Raw genomic sequence first — 25,351 nt, 5'->3', positions numbered from 1 at the left:
GCTCAGCAGCGCGCAGTGGGGGGCGCGGGGAGGCAGGAATGGAGGCAGATCAGAGGGCGCGACGGGCAGGACAAGAGAAGAAGCTATGGGGCGCGGAGAGGGGTCCGACGAAGGACTGAACTGTGTACCATCAGTTCTGCTGAGCAGCTACAGCTGAGCCCTGCCATCTCTGCCATTTTATCCATTCGTAAGCCATGGCTGAGTGAAGCGATCCCGAGCGAGCAGCGCAAGGGGTCCCCGATCAATTCACAGGATCGCGCGCACGGATCCCTTCCCACGTGCTTCCTTCTCGCCTCCTGCCGCCTCTGCGCACGAGACGTAGGGAACAAGGCGTCCCAGTGCCGCCCCGACTGCCAAACCTAAACGGACAGATAGTGTGGAGACCGCGGCTTTCTCTGCCCCACCTTCTCCTCCAGCACCGGAGGATGCCCAGAAGCCCGGGAAGAACAGACGACGCTTGGATCTGGTTGCGAGAGGAAGGCAGCGAGCGAGCGGCGTCGGGGAACTTTCGCCCTCGGCTCCGCGTTCATTCCAACCAGCCAACCTGCTGCTAACCAAGATCTCTCTGTCCCGGCGCCGGCGGCGCTGCGCGAAGCTCTTGATGCGCCCCGTCCAGGCTCAGGATCCAGTGCTTCCCCACGATGCCTGCGGGAGCCGCAGCCACGTCTTTGATGCAGGCGAATGGGCGGCGGGGACCCTGTTCGCTGGGGTGCGCGGGTGGCTGCCATAGGAGACCCTCCTGGACGGCGGTAGGCGCCTGGAGCCCGTGGGCGCCCTCTGATGGAGAACGCCTCCAACGGCAGCCAGGGGCCCCTGGAGCCCCGGGCCCCTGGCGGGAATGGGGTGGTGCTAGGCGTCTGCTTCCTCTGGCTGCTGGTTTTGAGCACCTTGCTGGGCAACGCCCTGGTCTGCATGGCCATCGTCCGGTTTCGCCACCTGCGAGCCAAAGTCACCAACTGGTTTGTGCTGTCACTGGCCTCTTCTGACCTGTGTGTGGCGCTGCTGGTCATGCCCTGGCAGGCAGTCACGGAGGCGGTGGGTGGGGTGTGGCTCTTTGGCACCCGTTTCTGCGACACGTGGGTGGCCGCCGACATCATGTGCTCCACGGCCTCCATCCTCCATCTCTGCATCATAAGCCTCGACCGCTACTGGGCCATCGCCAGCCCCTTCCGCTACGAGCGGCGGATGACCCGGGGCCTGGCCTCCGCCATGATTGCCCTGGCCTGGACCCTCTCTGTCCTCATCTCCTTCATCCCTGTCCAGCTCCATTGGCACAGAGTTGAGGAGCAGGGGGGGACTGACCCACAGTTGCCACGTTGTGACGCCCGGCTCAACCCCACGTATGCCATCACCTCCTCCCTGGTCAGCTTCTACATCCCCGTGTCCATCATGATTGGCACTTACGCAAGGATCTACCGCATCGCCCAGGCTCAGATCCGCCGCATCTCGTCTCTGGAAAAGGCCGGAGGGCTGGGCTTTGCGCAGGGGAAAGAGCCCGCCTCTTCGCTGCGCAGCTCGCTCTGCAAGGAAACCAAGGTCCTCCAGACGTTGTCCATCATCGTGGGGGTATTTGTCTGCTGCTGGCTGCCCTTTTTTGTCCTTAACTGCCTGCTACCCTTTTGTGAACCAAGGCCAAGCAGCGGGGTTTCTGGGCAAGCTCTCTGCGTCAGCCAGACGACTTTCCGTGTTTTCATGTGGCTTGGCTGGGCCAACTCCTCGGTCAACCCAGTGATCTACGCTTTCAATATGGACTTTCGGAAGGCTTTCAGCAGCCTGTTGGGCTGCCACCACCGCCCTTGTTGGGCTCCAGGCAGGTCCGCCGTGGAGAGAGTCAACCTGAGCCACGAGCTGGTCTCCTATCACCACGACTCCTCCTCCCACAAGAGCGGAGGAGAGCCAGTTCCGTCACCTCTCCCCACCATTGCTGCCTGGCATCGATCCCTGCCCCACACAGTGAGCTCCCAAGGAGGAGGAGAGAGCAATGGAGGAACCCTGCCAGAGAACGAGATGTTGTCCTCACATCAGGCCACTCAGAGGAGCAACAGCAAAAACCTTCACCTGCCAGCTTTGCTCCCCTCTGAATGTGAGGCTGTGGTATCTTTGGAGACTCTTGATCCCTTTGCAGAGATTACTGGGCACTAGAATCTTTACTGCCACATCCCAGCGGTATGTGGATGGGACCATGTAGTGGCCACAAAGGAACACAATCACATAAGAAGAGTCCTGCTGGTTCAGACTGAAGGCTTATCTAGTCCAGCATTTTCTTTCCCCACAATGGCCGACTAGATGTGAATAGGAAGCCCACAAACAAGACACGAGGCCTTTCGCTGTCTCCTACTGTTGTTCCCCAGTGACTGGTATTCAGAGGTGCACTGGCTCTGATTCTGGAGGTATCACATAGCTGTCAGAACTACTTATTTATTTAGGGATATCTAGGCTGTCCAATCAACTGTGAGGATGGCTCACTTGTTGTTGGCATCTGTCTGTCTTAGGAGAGTGCGCCTTCAGGGTAAAGTCAAACAGCTTTAGTCAAACAGAGTTACAGCGCCTGCTGTGGCTGTAGACATTGATATAGGAGAGGCATGTTTGATTGCAGCTGGGACAAATGAAGGTGTCCAGTTTTGCTTCTACAGGTGCACCTTAGTGTTTCTCCTCTCTGTGCTCCACCCAGCGGTCATTCCTCCTCTGGTCATTGCTATGGATACATGGCCTGTCTGTCTGTCTCCAGGGGTTCACTATTACATGTTTAATAGCCACTGATAGCTCTATCTGCCATGCATGGCTTCTTCACAGTTGGGATCATGACCTAACTAAAATGGCAGGGCCCAATCACTTGGGACCCATCCATTGGCACCCAGCTCATATGGTTGGGTCCAATGAAGTTATGCATGTTTGATCAGAACAGAAGTCCTAGCGTGTGCAGTGGGTCTTATGCCTAGGTAAGTGTGCTTTGGTTTGGAGCCTTAGACATTGCTCCTGAGTCTGCAACAATCTGCATGAAAGTTCTTTCCTGCATAACTGAGTAGCGATCTACTAGTCTTTCTCTTAGGGTGTATCTAGAGGCAATGGTAAGACTGAAGGTTGATTGTCTAACACAGGCTTCCTCAAACTCGGCCTTCCAGATGTTTTGAGACTACAGTTCCTATCATCCCTGACCACTGGTTCTGCTGGCTAGGGATCATGGGAGTTGTAGGCCAAAAACATCTGGAGGGCCGAGTTTGAGCAAGCATGGTCTAACACAAGAGCCATGATTCCCAACTCTGTGATGTGAGAGGAGCTGAAACAGATATTTAAGAAACTGAAGTACAGTGGTCCCTCGGGTTAAGAACTTAATTCGTTCTGGAGGTCTGTTCTTAACCTGAAACTGTTCTTAACCTGAAGCACCACTTTCACTAATGGGGCCTCCTGCTGCCACTGTGCCTCCGCTGTTCTCATCCTAAAGCAAAGTTCTTAACCCGAGGTAATATTTCTGCGTTAGCGGAGTCTGTAACCTGAAGTGTATGTAACCCGAGGTACCACTGTATCTTAATGCATTCACCAGTCTTTGGAACAGGAAGCCCCCATGTGCAACACTTATCTGCCACCACCCTCTTTCACTCTGCCAAGATATTAGTGCTGACATCATCCTGATCAGTGGCGGAGGAACCCTCTCTGTCACCTGGGGCGGGACGCCGAGGGGCGGGGCGAATCGCCTGGTGACGCATGTGCGATGTCTGTAGGGACTGCGCACGCGCAGCAGCCCATATGGTCACTACGCGAGCGGCAGCCCATACGGACGCCCGTACGGACACTGTGCACAAGCGGCAGCCCATGCAGACTGTGCAGGCGTGGCAGCCTGTACAGACGCCATGCGAATGCGGCGTGAGCGGCGCCCACACTGACTGTGTGCACACCCTCCATCACTCTACAGCTGGGGGAGGCAGCGGGCCATCCTGTCACCGCCCCAGGCACCTTCCACCCCCCCTTTTGTACACCCTTGGTTCTGATTGTCCTAAGCACGGGGTGGGGAACATGTGGCTCTACAGATGTTGCTTTCGATATTGTTGGACTGCAATTTCCACCCCAAAGCAACCAACTGTCATCTGTGCATGTGCAACAGCTGTCTCAAGTGTACACACCTCAGTTTCACTGCAAAGTGAATGTGGCTCAGGTTTGCAAATGGGGTGGCAGCAAGATAGGTATGAATTCTGGCCAATGCCATGTGTACACGGCTTCAAGCACCAGCAGTGGGAGTGTGCTGGAGCTACAGTAAATGTGTACAAGAGCCTAAGGCTTTGATGGGACTGTGAGTTCCTGTTGTTGCAGAGCAGCTGTAGAAGGGTGGACTGGACTGAGAAAAGTATTATCATCTGCTTCATTACCAGGGATGTGAAGACAGATGGTTAATTGCATCTTTTCTGTACATATATAAATATGTGCTTTGACATTATGGTAATGAGCTGTGTAAATTATGCCCAGGCGCAGTGCAGTAATTATTTCACATCTTACTGTGCTGCCCACAACTTTTAACAGAGCTGTACAATTTATAATGTTAAATCTTCTTTGATGGTAACTGAATGTATAAAACAATGGAAGTTTATTTTTGCCTTCCTCTTGTATGTATGTTTAAAGCCCCCCAAGATCACTATTAAAACAATACTCTACAAGTTATGTAAAATACATCATGTGGGGCACAGTTACCTAGCCCCTGTGCTTGTATTTAACAGGGCTTGCTCTGGGCTTAAAATATCATCTATTGCATTGGTATTTAAGCTTGTATAGGCTGCTGCTCCATATTGGGATTATGCTGTTCAAAAGAAATGTGAAGCCAGTGGGGTTGCACAAGTTCTAATGAAGATATGATTATATGGAAAATGTAATTATTTGGTTCTCATTTTTTTATGGTACTGTTTGGCTCTCTGGAAAATAACATCTTCTAGCAGAAATGTATTTCCATAAGGGAAAAAAATCCAACTTGGCTATTAAAGAAAGGCTCTTTAAAAGCTTGGTACAATTTTGCCAAAATGAACACTTCTTTCATTTGAATCCAGTGTAATAATACAGCTACATCAAGCAGGTGTACTTATTTCCTATCCTTTTGTCTCAGTGACAAAAATCATGTTCACAACAACAGCCATAATCTGTATTACGTCTAGATTTTGTAGCATTTGTGCCAGGTCACCAGATCAAGACTCATTACATGGTCCAAGCTCTCACACTGGTATATTGAGTTTTTAAAAAACACTCCTATCTAGCAAGGGAGCTGCTACAGATCTATTTTTGAATTGGGAAATGCATGTATATAGTTTTCCTAGATGGATTTCAGGCACCGTGGCTATCAAAGCTTGGAGGCAGAAGTCCAAGGTCCCACTCAGGAAAGTCAGTAGGAGATCGCCCAAACTGACCTAGCACTTTTTGAATTACCGTATTTTCCGCTCTGTAAGACGCACCAGACCACAAGACGCACCTAGTTTTTGGAGGAAAAAAATAAAAAAAATATTCTGAATCTCAGAAGCCAGAACAGCAAGAGGGATCGCTGCGCAGTGAAAGCAGCAATCCCTCTTGCTGTTCTGGCTTCTGGGATAGCTGCGCAGCCTGCATTCGCTCCATAAGACGCACACACATTTCCCCTTACTTTTTAGGAGGGAAAAAGTGAGTCTTATAGAGCAAAAAATACGGTAAGTCAGTAATGCACAAGACCAACTAAAGCAGAGGTGGGAAGACTTTGGCCCTCCAGATGTTGTCAATGGCTGTCTCATCCCTGGCTATTTGCTATGGTGGCTGAGTCTGATGGCAGCTGGAGTCAAACAACATCTGGAGGACCAAAGATGAGCTAACCCCTAGTTAATATGATGGGTTGCTGGTATATGGGAACTCCTGTGTGCCCCACAAATCTGCTCTGAGGACATGCAAGTGGCTGGATGGGGGAGAAGACAAGCTGGAAGTCTCCTGCACACATGGATTTCTGTTGAACAAGCGAACAGACATCATTGGATGTCACCCATTGTCTGTTGAATAGACTTGATTTACATTTGCAGCAAGGAATGTAATATTAGGCCAGCAAAATCTTAACACTTTTTCCTGAGAAGGTTTTATTCAGATGAAACCCAATCAAGTCATTATGTAAGTAGTCAGTTGGATATATTTCACTAAATGTTTTATATAAATTATAAAATATTAAGAGAACTTTGCAAAATTATTGCTTACCTCTACAAAAATGGAAAAGATTGCTTTATGCATATTGCCAATTTTTCCATAAATTAATGTCATGAATGCTGACTTAGCAACAAAGTTTTATATTCGTTGAGTATAATTCTATGCATATTGCCAATTTTTCCATAAATTAATGTCATGAATGCTGACTTAGCAACAAAGTTTTATATTCGTTGAGTATAATTCTATGCAGTTGACTGCAGTCTGAATGTATGATTGCTTTCTCAGAAATGCAAGTAGCAGTCAGATCACCAATATCTATTTTCTTGCAAAACACTTAACTGAGGGTATGTACGCGTTAGCGGCTTAAACACAATGAGGTCACACACACACACACTACATTTCCCATTACTCTTGGGGGAAAGCCATTACAATTAAAGCAGAATTTGATAGGTATACAGTACATTGGTTTGACACAAAATGGCTGAAATATAACAAGGTGAAAGCTAGCATGGGAATACAGAATATTAATCACTACGGAGCTGGGGGGAAATTACAGTTCTTCCTGGATGAATGAAAGTGCCATGAACTTTGCTAGCTTTAGATACAACTGCCAGGCATTTTATATGCTCTCTCGGCCCGAAAGCAGAGATGAGTGATGCACCCCATAATCAAATTCGACTGGACTTAACCGTCCAGGGGTCCTTTACCTTTACCTTTTACGTATATTTCTTCCAAATTAGTAGCACTGCAATTTTGAAAGTGAGCTCTACTTTGAGCAGAACTGAACTTACTATTATTATTACAGAAACAGAACTCTAGGAAACTCTAGACAGAGTTTCAATATGGGCCCCTAGGTTATGTAGCAGTATGGCTCATTATACCGTTCCAAAATAGCAGTGATCCTTAAGAAGAAACTGTGATGCATCCATCTGTTTCACTTGAGCTCCAAATGAACCTCTTGTCAAGAAACCTATCAACAGTTATGCCATCATATCCCAGTATTCCCTCTTTTGGCCCCCAAAGTGCATTTGAACATAAAGCAGATATGTGATATTCATTACTAAACCAGGCACAAAGACAACAACAACTGGGAGTAAAAATAAAAGTCTTAAACGGTTCCCCCTATCTGAGTTTTAGTAAAATGAGCTCATTGGCTGGATTATGTGACAACACATCCTCACAGCTAGCAAATCTGTTGAGTAACTTTAGGTCAGTCATTATCTCTTAGTCCATTTTACCCCACAGGCAGAGGTCGGGGCTAGCCAACCGTGGTGGGCGGTGAGCACCCTGGGGGTTGGGGCGGCGATATCACCCTCCCTCAGGGATGACACCTGGGGCGGACCGCACCCACTGCACCCCCTTCCTCCGCCAGTGTCCACAGGGTCGTTGTGAAGATAACGGGTGAGGAGAACACTACCCCAGCCTCTTTTTGGGAGGGGGGAGAGTAGGATAATAGATATTTTTGTGGAGGAAGGGGGAGACCCATATTTGCAGTTTGCATCTCCCCTGCCGAGAGCCTGAGGGTCCCGTTCCTGCTTCTTTCCACCTGGCCTAGGGCAGGGCCTGACTGGCCTCATAAGGACTGGTGCTGAGGCTGCTGCCCAGCATGGACAGGGGTATTGGGGGAAAAGTTTCATTGGGAGATTTTGCTGTTGATACTGATATTAACTTTTTGTATCGTCGTTTTTATGTGGAAACTGTTCAGTTTGGTTATGTAGTTTTTAATGTGTTTTATTTATTTTTATGGCCACTTTGCTATGTTTTTAATTATGCAAATCTTTTCGTATTGTAAGTCGTCTTGAGCATTGTTTTAACTGTGGAAAGGCGGCATACAAATAAAATGATGGTGGTGATTACCAAAAAAGAAAAGAAAGTCCAGTGAACATTAAAACGCTCCGTACCCATGATCTGGATCAGGCTCCCATGCTGGCAATTTGAAGAAGAACAGAAGTCACATGTAGCTTCTCCCTCATCACCTTGATTGGGGTCTGATTATGTGCAAACAGTACAACGGATATTTTGACACATTTTCTCAACTGTGCCACGTTGCACACCCTCAGTGGGATTCACCTGCAACCGTGTAGAACTGCCACACCTTCCATGGCAAGGCACACATTTTTTCAGAGCAGACTTTGTAGTAAGCACTGAAAGAGTTTGCTGGCAGTTCTATTTGTTTTTTGCTAGAACATTTTTACATTTTACATTAATTTTGGCCGTCATTTGAATCCCCACACCATAGCGAGCGTGTTTACATTTTGATCGATATCTTCACAGCTTGCAAGGTCTGTGGGAAGAAAAGAACAGGCTGTGAATATACCTCCACCTCCACATTCATCCCTGTCATTCTCCCTGTTCCTGTCTCCTGATTCACCTCCACATATGTTCATCCTGGTCATGCAAATAAACTTCCTAGTTTCTCTACCAACACAGTGTTCCCATGCATTCTGACACCTGTGCATCACTCCAGCAGCTGTCCTGAGCATCTATTTTGGTAGAAGGAAGAACGTGCCTCAGCTGTCTAGATGATGATGATGATATCACCTCGTGTTGGGATGGAGAACCTGTGGCCAGCTGTTGTTGGAGCCAACTCCCATCAGCCACAGTCAGGGATGTTGAGAGTTCGCATCCAGAAAATCTGGAGAGCACTAGATTCCAAGCACATGATTTAACACACAAGCTACAATTCCCAGGATTATCTGAGGGAAGTGATGTCCTTCAAATGTGCATTAAATGTATGCTGTGGATGTGACCTTGGTGACTTTTCTGGTTGAAGTGAGACTTGAAGTGTTAGGCTGAGCTGTTTGCTGTTCAGTTTCTATTCCAGCTTACAAAATAAAGAGCTGCTTTGGAGAAATCGCTGTGTCGTCTGCCATGTCTACCCACTATTTAACATGAAGGACAGTGTTCTCAGCTGACAATCTTAGTTCATTTTGGAGCAGTCATACTAGCAGGAAGTGAAAAATGAAATTGTTTGTTAGTCATAGCTCGTTTTTGGAGAACCTCATTAGCCTCCCATTTTTGTTATGTTTACACTAAGGAACTGTGGGTTCTTGGTCACTATCCCATCCTCAGTCCATACCCTCTTCAAAATAGCCTCCTCATATTGTTGGCTGCTTTTGGGGGGCAACATATGGCTTTTAAAAACGTAAGAAGAGTCCTACTGGATTAGGCTAAAGTACCATCTAGTTCAGCATCCTGTCATAGGACCCAACCAGGGGCCTTTAGGAAGCTCACAAGACCTGAGTGCAATAGCAACTATTTGTCTATTGGAAAGTTGGTCATCTGATTGGTGTCATCTGCAAATCCCCATGCTATGCACAGCACTCTGAAACCCTGTTAATCAGCTGGTCATCGGTGAGGCTTTAAAGCACTGCACAAGGCTGTCTGCAAGCACTGACAATCAGTTGGTAGTTAGGACTTCAAAATGCTGCTCACTGCTTTCTGCGAGATCAGTTGATCATTGGTTCTTGTACAGAATTGTGTGAGGCACATTGAAGCCATGACAACCAGCTGATTGTCTGGACTTCAAAGTGCCACACTAGGTGGGTTTGCACTAAAAAAAAGCTGGTCACCTAACATTGTTAGGTGATGTCAGATGATTAAGAGCTGAGCAGCCTCCATGCTGAACTTGGCCTTTGGGGCAAAGCCAGCCACGATAATGGATTCTAAATAGAAATGAGTGTAAAAAGCAACACAATCAAGGTTAGCATTAAAGCCATATGAAAATTAGACTTACAAGGACAGATTTCAGTGAACGGCATTACTTCTTTGGAAAGCTTTGCTTTCATTCTCAGAGAAATCCATCTGTTCCCAGTGGCTGAGCTCCTGAGAGTGTAGCAGAGGTTCTCAGAACAGAGCAGTCCTCCTGCTTTGAAAGCTAACCATAGTTATCGCCCCTGTCATTATGAGCTGCTTCATGTTCAAGCCAGTGTGGTGTGCTAATAAATCCTTTGGTTCAGAAGCTTAAGGTAATTGTCTCAGAGATTTCAGTAACACGCAGGATGATAACTGTGTAGTGTACTTCAGGCTGAAAACGACCTCTTTCTTCCCTAGATCAATGAATTTTCATTCTATCCAAGTCCTATTTCCACAGTGTGAGGCAGAAGTCGCTCATGTTTTAAATCATTTTTGGTATGCAAGTGATATAAGAAAGTGCAATTTTGCATCCAAATGAAGGCTGGGGTTGCCTACTTTCTGGCTATTACGATTGTCAGTAAGCTGCATCAGGGAAGTTGGCAGAAGCTTGAGAGCTGGTTTGATAGTGTCATAGATCTAGAGTACCAGAGTCTGTTAGTGAATAGTAGAAATTAATAAACACTAGTATTTACATAATATTTGTGATATGAGGCGAAAATAGAAGCTGCAGAACTGTGCTAGACAATTAGCAAGTGAGCTATTAAGGAGCAATGGGGAACTAGTACTTAGCCATTAAGGGTCATTGGCAATGGAAAAGAACTGTCCCCCTCCCCAACCAGGAGGTGGTGTGTGTGTGCGTGATGTCACAGGAAAATTTGTCCTTTTTGAAATCTAAAGGTATTCCGGAAAGAAGGAGGAAATATGCAAAACCATCTTGGCACTGGCTGGAGGAGGTTGCACTGAGAAATTGGGAGCCATGACTGACCACTTCTTTGGACCCAGCCTTGCTGAAGCTATAAGAGGGACAAGAAGAGACACTCTTGGGATATAATGTTCTGCACCCCATCCATTGAAGGTACAAAATGAACCACTAGCCTCCACTGTGTCTTGACTTTTCCAACAGAAACACAACAGTGGGTGATCTCCTGGAACCCCCAGGAATTTGGCTACCCCCTTGGCATAGATTAAGGGTGGTGTGCAACCTTCCTAACAGTATGTTTACTCAGGAGTATGCTTCAATGGGATTTTCTCCCAGGTAAGTGGTTCAATCCAATGCACACACTCCTGGAAGTAAGTAAGCTCCATAGAACATTGTCCTTCTGAGTAATTATCCTTAGGGTTTCACTGTAAGGATCTGAAATAGAAAGTTCTTGCTCCAAAATTCGTGTCTGTTGCAGACCCACTAGAGATGCGAGCCACATTTTTCCTGCCACAGCACTGTAACTGCAGCATGAGTGACCCCTGCCTTAAAGGGAAGCTGTGAGCAATTCTGAAGCTTCTCCCACAGACACTGTATATTAATTATATAGACTCAGGGAATCAGGATCATGACAGAAAACCTCTTCTTGCCCTCCAAACATAAAGCTTATACATGTATAAGCTATTTGTGGAAAGGCTCTGTGTATGAACAATCTACGTGTCGTCTGGTACTATTCAGTCAGACTGCATGGAGAAATCCTACACAGAGAGTGAATTCTGAGATTACCTTTGCACATTAATCTCATTTATTTATGTTGGTTTACATTTTTAACTGATCAGAGCCTGAACACTTAGAGCAGCGAACAACTTCTCACAACAATTAATTTCAAGTAATCAGAATACTCAGTATTTCACATCTCGTGCCCTTTTCAGATGTTCTAAAAAAAAAAAAAGACTCTTCAAAGAAAAAGGTGTAAGAAACCTCTCAGGGTCCACTTTCAGTAGCCCCTGCACTACAGTATTAGAAGAGAAGGCATCCCTGCTTTTTTAAAAAAATGGCCACTAGGTGTCTCCTTTATGCTGAAAAATGGATTATTGTCTCTAATTTGCTCTTTCGAATAGCTGATGAGACTATGAAAATAGCTCGTGCAGCCGTTGTATTAAATCTGCTGTGTTGCAGAAGGGGGGGGGAAATGTAATTATTTAACAATATTTATTTAAAATATGTATACCTCTCTTTTCCATACACATTCGAAAGAAAATCTACAACTAACCTAAAACACCATAAAATTCCATTATGACTGACTTATAAGTAAACCACCAGTTCAGTCACTTCTACCAAGTATGAAACTTTTAAAATTAAAGAAGAACTCTCCATCTCTCTCAAGCTGTCCCCCCCCCCCTTTCAAGGTCACTGACATGCTACAAATGAGCAACACGGCTATGTACGGGCAGACTAGCACAATGTTTAATCGGCTAGCAACTTCAGCATGCTTATTTACAAGGCTGCATTGTAAAATAATAATAATAATATCAACTGCAGTAGAGATTATTAAAAAAAACACTTTAGCAGTCACTGAGCTTCAAGCTCTGTAGGCTTCCAACAAATTACCTTTGCAACATAAAAGATTAACTGAAAAGGCTTGATCTTACATTTTGTGTGACTGTGTTCTGCACAATTTTATTCAGTTTGGTTGCAGTCATGTACCAGCAAAACAACATCTTATGTACTCTCTCTCTCTAAAAGTGGTACAAACTTAAAGGGAGAGTTGATTTCATTGCTCCAAACTTTCGGCAGACAGTTGTCATTAAAGTTGTGTAGCTTTGGCTCCTTGACAGTTAAATTCATTTTTGAGGTGTTAGGCAACATTACAAAACAAATGGCTGTATTCTAAGCAAATGAAACGCTTTCGCCTACAAGGAACAGAACCTACCATGGCCATCTTAATAGTAAGAACTATTTGAATACCCTGAATGATCATTACTTTGCAATAGAGCTAATGCTGTAGAGTGATTAAATTGAACAGAGCAGACAGTGGGGGCTACTGTAGGATGAGCAGTAACAAATTATGCCATTGAGTATTGGGATCATATTTATTTAGCTATTCAGTACGTTGCCTATAAATACATAAAGAACAGAACATGATTGCTCTTTGTCAAGAGGTTTGTTTTTCAGGATTCTCCTCTTGCTGTGTGTGTGTGTGTGTGTGTGTGTTTGCATGCATAAGAGTGGGGAGGGGCATCGGCTGTGGCTGGCCCCTACTGGACCGTTGATAACACATGCATGCTCTGTACAGTTCTCTAACAGAGACTACGGTTACATGCAGGCTTGCAGTTTTCCTGGAGAGCTCTCTGCCTCTTGCAATGAACTGTAAGTATAACTGCCAGAAGGTGTGTGTGTGGGGGGGGGGGAGATCAGTACTGGAACTGTTTAATTTAGCTTGGTGACAAGTTTGGGGATCCTCCCATGCAGTTTCTTTGGTGCTGCAATAAGCAAAAATATTTGGTTTTTTTTGCACCATGCAACCAGTGATCTCACATCCAAATTAACCAACAGATTCATTATGTCTTAAGAGCAGCACCAAACTGGAGAGATGGTTTTGCATTTGGAAAATGCATGAAAGAAAACCTGGAAAGCAGGAAAGAAATTGGGAGTTTGAAATGTCTTTGTTAAAAGCAGGACGGGGGCGTGGAGAAGAGAGGAAGGCAGCAGTAGAAAAGAGCACTTCAACGAAACCTTGCTATCACTTTTCTGGTATCATAGAAAGAAATCTGATAGATTTCTAACACCACAATCTTATATGTGTTTACTCAGACGTAAGCCAATTGAGAACAACGGTGCTTACTCTGAATGCATCTTAAACAAATTTGTGTTTGTTTGTTAATGTTGTCATAATGTTGTCAGGACAATCCCTTTAACCACATGGATGGCACTCAAACAGGAATGCAACTCCTCTGTTGAATGTAGACAGGGGTGGCTTTTCTACTTAAGATTGCCAAGTTTTTAGTCTTTCTCTGTGTAAAACAAAAGATGCAGAGGAGTTTTGCTTACTACCAAAATCCAGCACCATTGATATAACTGCATAAAAGCTATTGGGTATCCCAGGGGGTGCTGTTAGGAACACAAAATACCAGGTTGGCACACATGCATAACAAACATAACAAGTGTCTGCTTTGTACAGAGGGTAGGTACTGGAGGCGTTACCCACTGCTGAGGGTCACACAGTGAGTTAAAAAGAATTTTATGCCAGTGAAGGTTTGAGAATTCGAGATAAGAAGAATGCATTGCTTGCAATGAGCTATCACTGCTCATCTTTATCTGCCCAGTGTGTGTCCACAGCTGACTTATATCTCTCTCCTCTATAGGACTTTGGGAATGTAGAGGGCCCCTCACCTGAGATTCTATCACGGATGCTTTTGAATGATAAATGTCAACAGCTCCCCTGACTTCAGGAAATGAGGCTCCCCCAAACCCTTCCGCTCACCCTTCTCTTCCTGAGCTGCCTGGAAGGCACCACCGGCCGGAAGATCAAAGAGAGCAGCGAAAAAGTGAAGCCCGCTTCCTCGCCATGGGCACAGTCTGGACAGTTCTCCACCCGTGACAAACACCTGTGCAGTTGGCAGGTGATCTCTGGCGAAGAAGCCACCGAACTCCTGCTCAGCTGCCACCAGCCTGGAGAGGAGGGTGGGAAGAGGCAGCAATGTGTCTACCGGGGCCAGCCAGAGCTATGCGCTGCCTACAGCTCCAAAGGCCGCCAGTTCTGGAAGCAGATCCTGGGCAAACTCCGCAAGAAGCAGCACCCATGCCAGGACAGCAGCCCGCTCACATCCCGGCTTTGCAGTAGCAAGAAGGGGACTTCTGAAGCGCAGCTACACCTGGTGCCCACCGCTCCCAGCACTGACGCCCCGGGGGCCACTGAGGGGGCTGCTAAAGGTAGATCCAAGGGGAAAGGCCGTGCCAAGGATGCGCCAGCCCCGCAGAAGCCACCTCAGGTGCCCAGGAACAGGGCGATCAGCAGCCCAGCCAAGGCGGAGGCCCCAGCCAAGCGAAACAAAGAGGGGAAGAGGAAAGGAGGCCCCGGCTCCTCAGCGGCCCCAATCCAGCCCTCCAGCATGCAACCTACATCGGTCGCAGGAGGCACTGAGCAGCCCACAGAGCTCAATGCAGGCGTGGTCGAGGCCTACTGCGAAGAGAAGTGGCATTCACTATGTAACTTCTTTGTGAATTTCTGGAACGGCTGAACCTGGAGAATTGGGAGAAGGTTGGGGCACGGGGTGGGGGGGAGGGTTAAAGGCAAGGGGGGGTTAAAGGCAGAGTGTACAGCAGACAGCCTAGGTAGAGATAGTGTTGGAAGGAATGAAGGCAAATGTGGTGGTTTGGGACGAGGGCAAAATGGAGGCAGGGGTGAATAGAGTCAAGTGGGATGGGAGTTTTTGAGCACCAACAGAGCGTGGGTGAAGATTTGGGGCAGTGAGGAAGGGGAGGCAGGATGCAGCGGTTGTGCTTTTATGGGATGTATAACTTACTCATTCCTACTAATCCTGCAGCAGCTGCTAACAAAGTGGCTGAGGGTGTGCACTAGAAAAAGGTAGGTTAAGATGAAAGACATATTGTTCTTTCCATGCTAGATGTGCTCCAGCTGTTAAGTAAACTGTCCTGTTGCATCGGGCTGTTTATTCCCTACCCACAATCAAGTAGCTAATTCTCAGCTAATAAAAGATATTTGGGTTTGCCATGTCTAAAAAATAATCGCAAGGTTCTTTCTCTAACACAATAGATGCTACGGGGCGTAATTACATTAATGATAATAATAAATGAAATTATTTTACAGCAACCTGTGCTTGTTATTTCATTACACAGTGTCGAAATATCTGCTATCAGTATCAATGCTATCACATTTTGCAAACTTTTATTTATGTATTTTTCTAGTGTGTTTGTATCCCTCCAAAGCAAGATGAAATGCAAGGCAACTTAGCATACATGAAGGTCCCAGGCAGCCTCTCAACCAGCCACTAACCAGTCCAAAACCAGCTTAGCTTCAGTAAATGTGCCCTCATGCCCCAGGATGCATTAGCATATGAGGGAGGTTTGCTGAGCAGTCAAGTTATTAGCTCCCTACATCTTCACAGGACTTTCCTCAGTCCTGGGGAAACTGTATTACACACACCAATTTTAAATTCACTATTCCAGCCTTCCATCTTAATGAATCTAGCCATTGATGCAGAGTGACTTGGTTGAATTTATGTACCACCCTATTGTCAAATGTTTGAAATAGCTAAGAGCCAGTATTTATGGGCCAATAGAAGTGTCGCCATAATAAGCTATTGCTTTCTGCATTCCACCTCCCTTGCACTGTGGAGCCTCTGAGAAGTACTGAAGGAGACCTTCGTTCTGTTAGGTAGGGAGTGTTTTTTCTCCCACTCTCAGTCAGATTCTTCTTCTTCCACAACATAATTGGTCAAAATGTTCTCGACGCACATAGTTTGTATCACAGTTGCTGGGATTTATGCTTAGAGCCGTGGCAGCAATTTTATCAACAGACTGTTCTAACTTTTATCAGAGCTCTTGCTACTTCACATAGCCCATTTCACACTGGTTACATAGAGCACAATAGTTTTGCTTATCATACAATATATATATATAGGACATAGTTCCTGCAGTCTATCCAAAGAATGTCACTTTCTCTCAAGGGAAGCCTAGCAATTACATTTTAAACCTTGCCTTTAAAAAGCTTCTATCCAGTGGCAAATTCCAAGAGAGATCAAGCTCAGAATTTACTTTCAATATTAAGGTTTAGGACTGTTCTGTACATGCAGCTGTAGAACATGGTCAACTTTCCCTGAGACTACAGCATTGAACATTGCAAGCCGGGAGCTACCTAAAAACTTGCCCTGTTTTGATTGGGAGAATGGTGCTTGCATTTACACATATGTGCCAATTTTTCATTTTCACTTAAGCAGATGCTGAAGAACAAATACGAGGATGATAAATGGGAAGAGGTATTGCTTTCTATAGTAAAAGAACAATTGGGAAAATCTTGGAGGGTAAGAATGTTGATCTTTGTTCTAAAACCCTTGAAGGGAGACTTAGATTTGCCTTCTTCTACCTGAGGAATTTTAAGAAAAAAACATCTGAGGAGCTTATGTTTCAATGAGAGACAAACACATAAAATAAAGAAAGAATAGCAATAATGAAAGAACAAGGTAATCAGAGAGGTGGGTTTTTTTAATGAGCTTGACATAACAAATGGGACTTTTTATCTTGGCAGTTTCCACGACATATAAAAGTAGGGGCCCCTTGAGACAAGAAGGGTCCAACTTCACAATCAGGTGATCAGTTTTGATTTTTCAGAAGTGATACAGAAGTGGATAGCATCCAAGCTTGGATAATATGCCATAAGCCAGAGGTTTTCAACCTTTTTGAGTCCTTGACCAACTACATTCTTTCTGCGGCACCTCTGTGGGGACCAGAAGCCCAGTTGTGTCACCCCTTGCCTGCAGAGCTGGCAGCTCCTCACTCCTCCCTTGTGAGGCTCCCCTCAACCTCCTCTCTTCTCCCCTCTCCTTGAGAGTCCTCTGGGCAGCCGCAGCTGCTGCCTCTGGTCTCTGAGCTGCCCCCACCCCACCCCAAAGAGAGGTGCCTCCTCCCACTGCCCCACAGGGGCCTGGGAAGCATCCCCTGGCCAGCCCCAGAGGCACCATTCACCTGGGCAGCTTGTAGGCAGGGATGCTGCAACAAACAGCTGTGCTAGCCTTTCAGAGGCAGAGATGTGAGAGGGCATCAGAGGAAGAGAGGGAAGGAAAGAGGGGTAGAGGCCAGTGTTGCCCATGGCACCCCTGAGCATTGTTCAAGGCACTCCAGGGTGCCACGGCACACTGTTTGAAAACCACTGCCCTAAGCATTTCACCTAGCACATTGTATTTCATGGAAAGTAACACGTTCCAGTACTGCGGAGATACTTGTGCCTGTACAAAATCTTAAATGCTGAAGAATGAAGGCGCTTGGGGGCTTCTGTGGAACAGAAACTATTCCAGCTTCACAGTACTACCACCACATGGGTAGACAGGCTGTCCCCATGTGGGCACCCAGAAAAAAGCTCGAAATAGCTAAAAGTTTAGAAACTATCATAAGGAAGCAGCCGCAGGCATGTATAAAGCTATGCAAATGACTGCAGGAAGCTGTTGCTAGGTAACCTGGGCCTCCACATGAATAGTGAAGGATAACTGGGGCCTGTTTGCAGTTTGACGGTTGCAAACCCCAGAGATAGCTGGTCATGTGACACTGTTTAGGCAGCACCCCCCCTCCCCAAATCTTTGATCTATATGTTCTTTTGTTCTTGGGAGCAAGAAGCACAATGGGAATGATTGGGCCCAAGGCCCCACACTGGGTGCTGCTGAGGCACCAAAATGTTTGAATCAGAAAAGAGGATGGTGAAGAAGTTGCTGGTGCAGCAGTGGAGAGAGAAAGAGAGAGAGAGAGAGAGATGCGCATGGAAGAAGAAGCTTTTTCCACCTAAGGGAATTTATAGCTCTCATTTACCGTAAGTTCCCTTCAGGCTTTTAAACACCTCAACATTTTTCATCTTCTCCACCTCATAAGGCTGACCTTTAGTAAATACTGTTTCGGGAGCTCTGACATGAAATGAGTTTACATGAAATTAAGTGCCATTGTTTCCCCTGCCCCAGCAATGTGGATATTCTTACTTTCGTTTACTCTTCCCCGTTTACTCTTGACCTCAGGGTTGTGGGTTCGAGCTGTACGGCGAACCAAAGATCCCTGCATTGCAGTGGGTTGCGCTAGATGACCCTTGTGGTCCCTTCCAGCTCTACAATTCCATGATTCGATGATTTGATACACACGCTAGAGATGTGCTTGGCCATTTGTCTGAACATGGAAACACTATCATGGGTGGGGGAACAGGGACACACACAAAAAAACCCCTACTGCTTTCAACGTCCCTCTCTGCATCACATCTCACATTCAGCCCCTGACCTTTCCATGTTGAGCAAGGGGGTTGTGTTTGCTTGACCTCCATGGTATGTCGGGAAGGTCTACAAGGGTAGAAACCACCCCCCTCAACCTTCCCTGAACAGCACAACAAAGCATTGGGACTATGATAAATGTGAAGATTACTGGAGTGGGGCTTGTGTGAGTGCCCTTGCTCCCGTTAAGCCTTGTTTCAGGATGCACCACAACTTTATGACATCACATTTTCTCTCTCCTTTGTCAAGCAACAGGTGACACCACTGCAAGTTCCTCTATCTGCTAGAATACAGAGAAAGTTGCAAAGTTAATGGCATCACATTACATGGTTTCCCTTACTAAAAGCTCCTGCACAAAAGAAGAGGATGGTGAGACATGAGGCTGTGTTTTTTTGCAGGAGTCGCGCAACCAAATATAACATGTTTGGACCAAAGATATAACTCAGACTCACTATGGAAGCCGTTTAGATGAAAGAAACATTTTGAAAACTTGCCTTTAGTTATGTAGTGAAGAACATTAGTTAATAGCTTAAGTATGTTTGATTACCGGAGTTAATTGAAACTGGTTGGAAAGTGATTCTTTTTTTCTTTTTTTTACAAGCATGTTAAATGACCTGTGATTTTGGAGAAAGATGCGACAAAATCCAACCAACCCTTCAAAAGAAAAAGAGCTTGACATTTGACCATTGATGTATTTTCTTTCTCACTCTTGTGGTAAATAAATTTGGTCTGAAGTGCAATAGTCCAAATTCATTTATACCAGTCTGACACAGATGGTACCAGCCTGGGCAAAATTGTAGAAAAGTGGATCTCGTTCATTTCATATTTGAAAAGAAACTTTAACTATAATGTTCATGCATATAATTTATTTAAATAATCATTTGCATAGTTATATTACTGTACAAACTACGGTAAATTAAAATTATATATCGGGGTTTTTCAAAAACAAAAACAAAACCCAAGACCTGATACAAAAGCAGACCAGAAAGCTGAATTTTTAAATGTACAAGAGATTGCTTCTCATTTAACTTTGCTCTCTATTGCTCTACGGCTGCTTTTCTGAAACACAAAACAGCGGGTGAGGTGGGGGGAGTATAAAACAATAGGCATTTCCATGGCAGGCTTTCCTTACTAAAACAAGTTACTTCATTCATTTTGGATTTCTAAGGATTTTATGTTTAAACACCACCAAGGCTTTTCAGCTGGAAATGCTAGAGGCTGGAGCTAATTCTCTTGCCCCCCACAAACGTTTCATTATTGAAAAGAATCTCCAAAGCAAGATCCTGTATAAAATATTAAACAGCTTTGGAAATAATTTGGCACCTTAGAGCTTAGCCATTCCCCACCCACCCACCCCACTCTACGTGCCTTACTTGGTGAAAACACAGCACTGTACATCCCAAGCTACCCTCACTTCAGGGCCAATGTTTCGTTCGTATTGCTCTCAAGTGTTCACAAGGTTAATTATGCCTGTACCTTTGTGGGGAAGAGGGAAAGAGGGGCAGGAGAGAGAAGGCTGGGCCACCCTTAACTCAGCCCACTTTCCTGAATAGAGGAAGTGGCGTGATGGGGATGGCGTGATTTTACTCATCAAGAGCCAGCCTTCCCACAGAACAAGACCCTCCCCTCCTGGAATGCACCAAGGCCCTTGTTACAGGCACATTACATTCCACTTCGCTCACATACAGTTTTCAATGCGACAAAGGCCATGAGAATTTCCCAGGGCTGCAAAAAAAACTCTAAGGGGAAAGGACAAATGCCACGTCAACCGCAATAGCTGCGTAGAACCTAGAAGGGAACATTATTCATGTCAATGCTCTCTATTCAACAACATTTCTCGCTGTACGTTCTGTACTGGGGTATGTGGACATGAGTACAAGATATATAGATGTCTTGCAGGAGTTGCAAAGCAGGCACATCCATGTAGCTTAAAGCTTTTCTGAACAAAAAAGCTGGATAGCTCCGTTGGTTAGATCGTAGTGCTGAGAACACCAAGGTTGCAGGTTTGAGCCCCATATTGGACAGCTGCAGGGGGTTGGACTAGATGACCCTCAGGATCCCTCTCAACTCTATGATTCTATGAAATACATGGAATCAGAAATCAGGAAAAGACTGGCTTATTATAGCAGTCACCAAAGAGATATAGTATATATTGCATTAGTACTTAAATGAATACTCCTGCCCATTGTTATTACGGTTATGATTATGATTCGGGCTTTCCCTTCGTCTTTTCACATGTTCCCCAAATCTGCTCCAAGGGGTCCCTCTGTGGGGCATATTTTGAAGGTGTGGAGGAGGCTGCAGGAGAGACAAAGGGGAAGTTTCACTGTGGTATTGGCAGCCTGTTGCTTCAGCAGAACAGCACCACTGGATAGAGTTGTTTTTAAATTATTATTATTATTATTATTATTATTATTATTATTATTATTAATGTAATAGCAAATAAAAGCCCTTTCATAATAGTGAATAAAATTGCTGCTCAGATTCTACTGGTAGGAGAGAATTAACAAGAATAAGCAAGAAGGTCACAGAGGAATATTGCTTCATGCTGATAGGCACAAAGATGTCAGAGATTTAGAAGTGAGCCGCTGCCTCTGTCCAAGGACAAATGATGTAAAAATTATCTGCCAGCCCAGAGAGCAAAGGCCTCCCGACACCTCGGGCTGAGGGTTAACAGCTCTTTCAGATTCTGTTGTCTAATGTACCTTGACATGAAATCATAGCTTGCAATTCATCACCCTTTTAACACGAAAGGCAAGACCACAAGCAACTTTGAGGAGAAGGCGGAGGGAGGGTTTCCTTTATCCCAAGGCAAGTTGTGTTTTCATTGGATCTGAGACCACATAGCGGGAGCATATTCCCCCCTCCTATGTGGTTCTCCTATTCTTTCTCAGCTATCCGCTGATATTTAGGCAAACCGAAGGACCTATTGAAGTTAAGGCATGATGTCATGCCACCCAGAGAGGAACCAATAAGGACCCTGCTTTGGACCATAACAAAGACTGCTGTGCCTATTGACAGCAATTCCGCAGGCTCTAGTGTTTAAAACAGCAACTCCCAAAGGAAATTCAGGAAATTCATGTATCTCCAGCTAGAGATGTAACCAACTCCAGGCTGAAGCCCTGGAGAGAGGCTACCAGTCAGTGTAGACAATACTGAGCTGTTACTGAGACAATACAAGGCATGGCATGGCACACTAGAACCGATGCAAAATTAGAACCAAAAGCAGGAAACGTGAGAGATCAAAGTTCCCAGCTGTTAATTCATTACCCCATCCTTCCTCCAAGCTGTTCAGTGCTGTGTGGAGTGTGGCATCATCTCATTTCAACCTCACAACAGCCGCCCCGTTCCTAGTATGTGACTGGCCCACACATTCTGAGCTGGTGAACTTCATGTTTCAGCAGGGATTCAGACTCAAGTCTTTCTAATCCAAGTATAACAGCCTATATATTCTACACTACAGCTAGAAGCCCCAACAGTGGTGTATAGTGGTTAGAGTGCCGGACTAGGACCTGGGAGATTAGGTTCAAATTCCCTCTCAACCATGAAGCTCACTGGGTGACCATGAGCCAGTCACTAATCTCTCAGCCTAACCTACTTCATAGGATTGTTGGGGCGATTAAATGCGGAGGGGGAAGAACCATGTATGTTACCTTGAGCTCATTGGAGAAAAAAGGTGGGATATAGACATAATACATAAATATAACAACAACAACAACAACAACAACAACAACAACAACGGCAACAACAACACATAGGGCCCTGCCTGCAGTTACATTATAAGAAGTGAAGCGCTGTGAAGGTTCAGACTTCCTGAAACAAACCGATTTATCTTTGACCTGGAAGGTGTTTTTTATGTTAACCCCCCTAGCTGCCTATGAATTGGGTTAAATGTTTCTCCACGTGCTTAGAAAACATGTTAGCTTAAACCAGAGATCGGAACAGCTGTGCCCCCCCCCCGCCCTGATCTTGTTGGACTCCAATTCCCATGAGCCCCAGCCAGCATGCTGACCAATGGTCAGGGGTTATGGGAGTTGTAGTCCAACAACATAAGACACACAGGTTCTTCATCTCCTGGTTGATACATTCCAGTATTCAGCGCCATCAATGAAAAGAGTTAATGGGGGGCCTGGGCGGAGGTTCAAATAAATTATACCAGAGGGGAAATTGAAAGAGAAACAAACTTCATATGACCCAGAAGAAAACACGGTGTTTTTTATTAGAGGTGGGGCTGGGGATTTCTTTATTTATTTAAAGCAAGGATTTATAATATTATTTACCATTTGTACAGCACTTTCCCTGGGTGTTCAGAGCGGCTCTCTTCATAGCACTGACTAGTCTCTCAGGCCCTTGCAACAGCAATGACAATCATGTATGTAGGGGGAGCATTATGGAACCTCTATTAACAGGCATGTGGTAACATGAAATGGGGCTTTGAAACCGGAATACTTCTGTGAAAATGTAGGGCTTCTTCATTTTTAATTCAGCAGTTAAGCGAAGATCGGCAGGCTCAAAAAAAAACCCCACGCTCCTGACTGGAACTCGAAGGTGGCCTCTCCGTTATTTACTATCTTGGTAGGCAACAAAAGGATGTGAGAGGAGCTGCAGTGAGAGGGAGTGGGCGAATGGGTGAAGAGGCAGGGAAGTGAGGCTGGGAAGCGTATTAAAATGAGCCAGGAAGACAATGCTAATGTGCTAAGTCAGAGCCATATGCAAATATATGCCATGCCCTAGAAAGTCTAATCCCATCAAGAATGCCCAGGACTTTAATTTGCCCATCTTTTACAACTCATAAATCTTTCCTCCTCCCAAAGCCAGCCTGCCAAATGCCACGAGGAGGGGGCTGCTTTCAGGCTGGCAACTTCAGCGTAGCTGCCTGGATCACGCCTCAGTAAAGACTCATAAAGAGCTTTGTGTGGGGAGGACTTGGGAGCAGCTTCTCACATTTTGCCTCAATAGAGCCAAACAGTGGGAAACGTGAATGACGGATTGTCAGAACTGGTGGTCTCTCTTGTGCTGGCTTTGGCATACTGAGCTACGGGCTTCTCGTTTTGCCGCCAGAGTTGTTGGGTTTTTCTGACAAGAATACTTTGACCTTTGGTATATATACCTGTGGGTGGAAAACGTACATGCAGTTAAAAGACCTGAGTTTTCAAAAGTTCATGTTAACTGTTAAATTGAAAGCTACTTGGTTTTCTAAGGTTGCAAATCCAAGTGTTTTGCACCAGCATTAAGTGTTTTTAAAGCAAACAGGTGACAAAGAGCAGCCGTGTTTTTTCTGAAATTAACTTGCTGTTAAATGAGTCTATGAGGTATATAGCAGACCTCTGGAAGAATAGGCTAATTTCACATTATCCTTCATGTCATGATGGGGTGCTTATTCTGCTTGAGTGGCGATAAGCATTATTTGTTCTGTCATATCATAATCAAATTTTATTTGCCCTTTACAATAAGGCAGCTACCATAAGGTTATAACAATAAAATACGCAATTATAAAACAAATGACACAAGTTACAGCCATAAAGCAAAATGTAAAAGCAATTAAAAGCAGTTTTGTATACAAAACATTTAAAAACTATTCGAGATATTTTAAAAAATAAAAATATGAAACACCACACCCATTTATTCTGATTGGGGACGTATATTAATGAATGCAGACATCACCATAATTTATTATTTCTACCCCGCCCATCTGGCTGGGTTTCCCCGGCCACTCTGGGCGGCTTTCAACAAAACATAAAAAACTTCCCTAAACATACATTATTATACTTTGTTTCAAGCGGGGATAAGAGTGCAGGTGTCAGAACCAGCTCTACCATTAGGCAGTAAGAGGCCACTACCTCAGGCAGCACGTTTGAAACAAATTTCAACGACCAGTCTGGTTGGCTTTTGTAGTTAGAAGTGGGGAGACGCCATCTTCTCTTTTACCTCAGGCAGCAACATGTTTTGGGTTAGTTTCATGGGGAAAGTGGGTTTTGATGAAGGGATTTATGGAAGAAAGTGACAGCCACACCCGAGCTTTTCTGGAAGAGGGTTCCAAAAAGAAGAGGCCAAGAAGGGTAGCAGGATAGATGAAACTGAATGGTGAACTTACCTCAAAATACTATGGATGTTAAAGCTGGGCCATTGTGTCACGTGACAGCATGGGAGCTACAGCAACACTGCTCTTTCTGGCGCCATGGGCAGGGCCGGAATTGGGTTTGATGAGGCCCTAAGCTACTGAAGGTAATAGGGCCATATATATGTCCAGCTGTCCTTTGTCAACAACATATTGTCGCTGTTTTTTGTGTTGAATATATGCTATATTGTAATTTATGGACCTAATAGGTATCTAAAGCTATTTGTACATGTTGCCATGCAACCAATCCATGCTGGATGTAAGCCCCCTATATATAGAAATGAGCAAACCAGTGATATTTTAGGGAGCAGGCTAGCAGCTAGGTCCCATTACTTACATCATAGGAGCCTACACAACACAAAACACTCTTGCTGTATGTAGATTTTAGTTTGTTTTTTTATCTTATATTTTGGAAATGTACATCCAGGTTTTTTCCCCCTTTAACTTTTTTTGGGGTCCCCAAGAGAGTGTGGCCCTAAGCTATAGCTTGTTTAGCTTATACATAAATCCGGCACTGGCTGCGGGGTTAGCATGAGATGCTCTGTGCAAATACAAGAGCAG

At 45.2% G+C, this 25,351-nt stretch overlaps 2 protein-coding genes and 1 long non-coding RNA gene across 3 annotated transcripts; all 3 read left to right on the top strand.

Annotated features, from left to right (window-relative positions):
* Positions 1–304: 304 nt before the first annotated feature.
* Positions 305–3,419, top strand: LOC128414045 (D(1) dopamine receptor-like). Its single transcript, XM_053388699.1, has one exon. The coding sequence runs from the start codon at positions 781–783 to the stop codon at positions 2,140–2,142; it is 1,362 nt and encodes a 453-aa protein (XP_053244674.1). The 5' UTR covers positions 305–780; the 3' UTR covers positions 2,143–3,419.
* A 547-nt stretch (positions 3,420–3,966) lies between these two features.
* Positions 3,967–6,258, top strand: LOC128414046 (uncharacterized). The gene is made up of 2 exons (XR_008330568.1): positions 3,967–5,404; positions 5,663–6,258. It is a non-coding gene; the product is annotated as an uncharacterized LOC128414046 (long non-coding RNA).
* Positions 6,259–12,931: 6,673 nt separating this feature from the next.
* On the top strand, positions 12,932–15,524 carry FGFBP3 (fibroblast growth factor binding protein 3). Its single transcript, XM_053388698.1, has 2 exons — positions 12,932–13,060; positions 14,056–15,524. The coding sequence occupies exon 2, from the start codon at positions 14,146–14,148 to the stop codon at positions 14,929–14,931; it is 786 nt and encodes a 261-aa protein (XP_053244673.1). The 5' UTR covers positions 12,932–13,060; positions 14,056–14,145; the 3' UTR covers positions 14,932–15,524.
* Positions 15,525–25,351: the final 9,827 nt, after the last annotated feature.

The sequence above is a fragment of the Podarcis raffonei genome, chromosome 5 (genome assembly GCF_027172205.1).
Source record: "Podarcis raffonei isolate rPodRaf1 chromosome 5, rPodRaf1.pri, whole genome shotgun sequence".
NCBI lineage: Eukaryota > Metazoa > Chordata > Lepidosauria > Squamata > Lacertidae > Podarcis > Podarcis raffonei.
Note: the sequence above shows the minus strand (reverse complement) of the source record. Positions and strands in the feature narration are given on the sequence as shown.

What these genes read in the sequence shown, in the direction of transcription:
- FGFBP3 (XM_053388698.1), top strand. Translation starts at nt 14,146, where the DNA reads ATGAGGCTCCCCCAAACCCTTCCGCTCACCCTTCTCTTCCTGAGCTGC.
- LOC128414045 (XM_053388699.1), top strand. Translation starts at nt 781, where the DNA reads ATGGAGAACGCCTCCAACGGCAGCCAGGGGCCCCTGGAGCCCCGGGCC.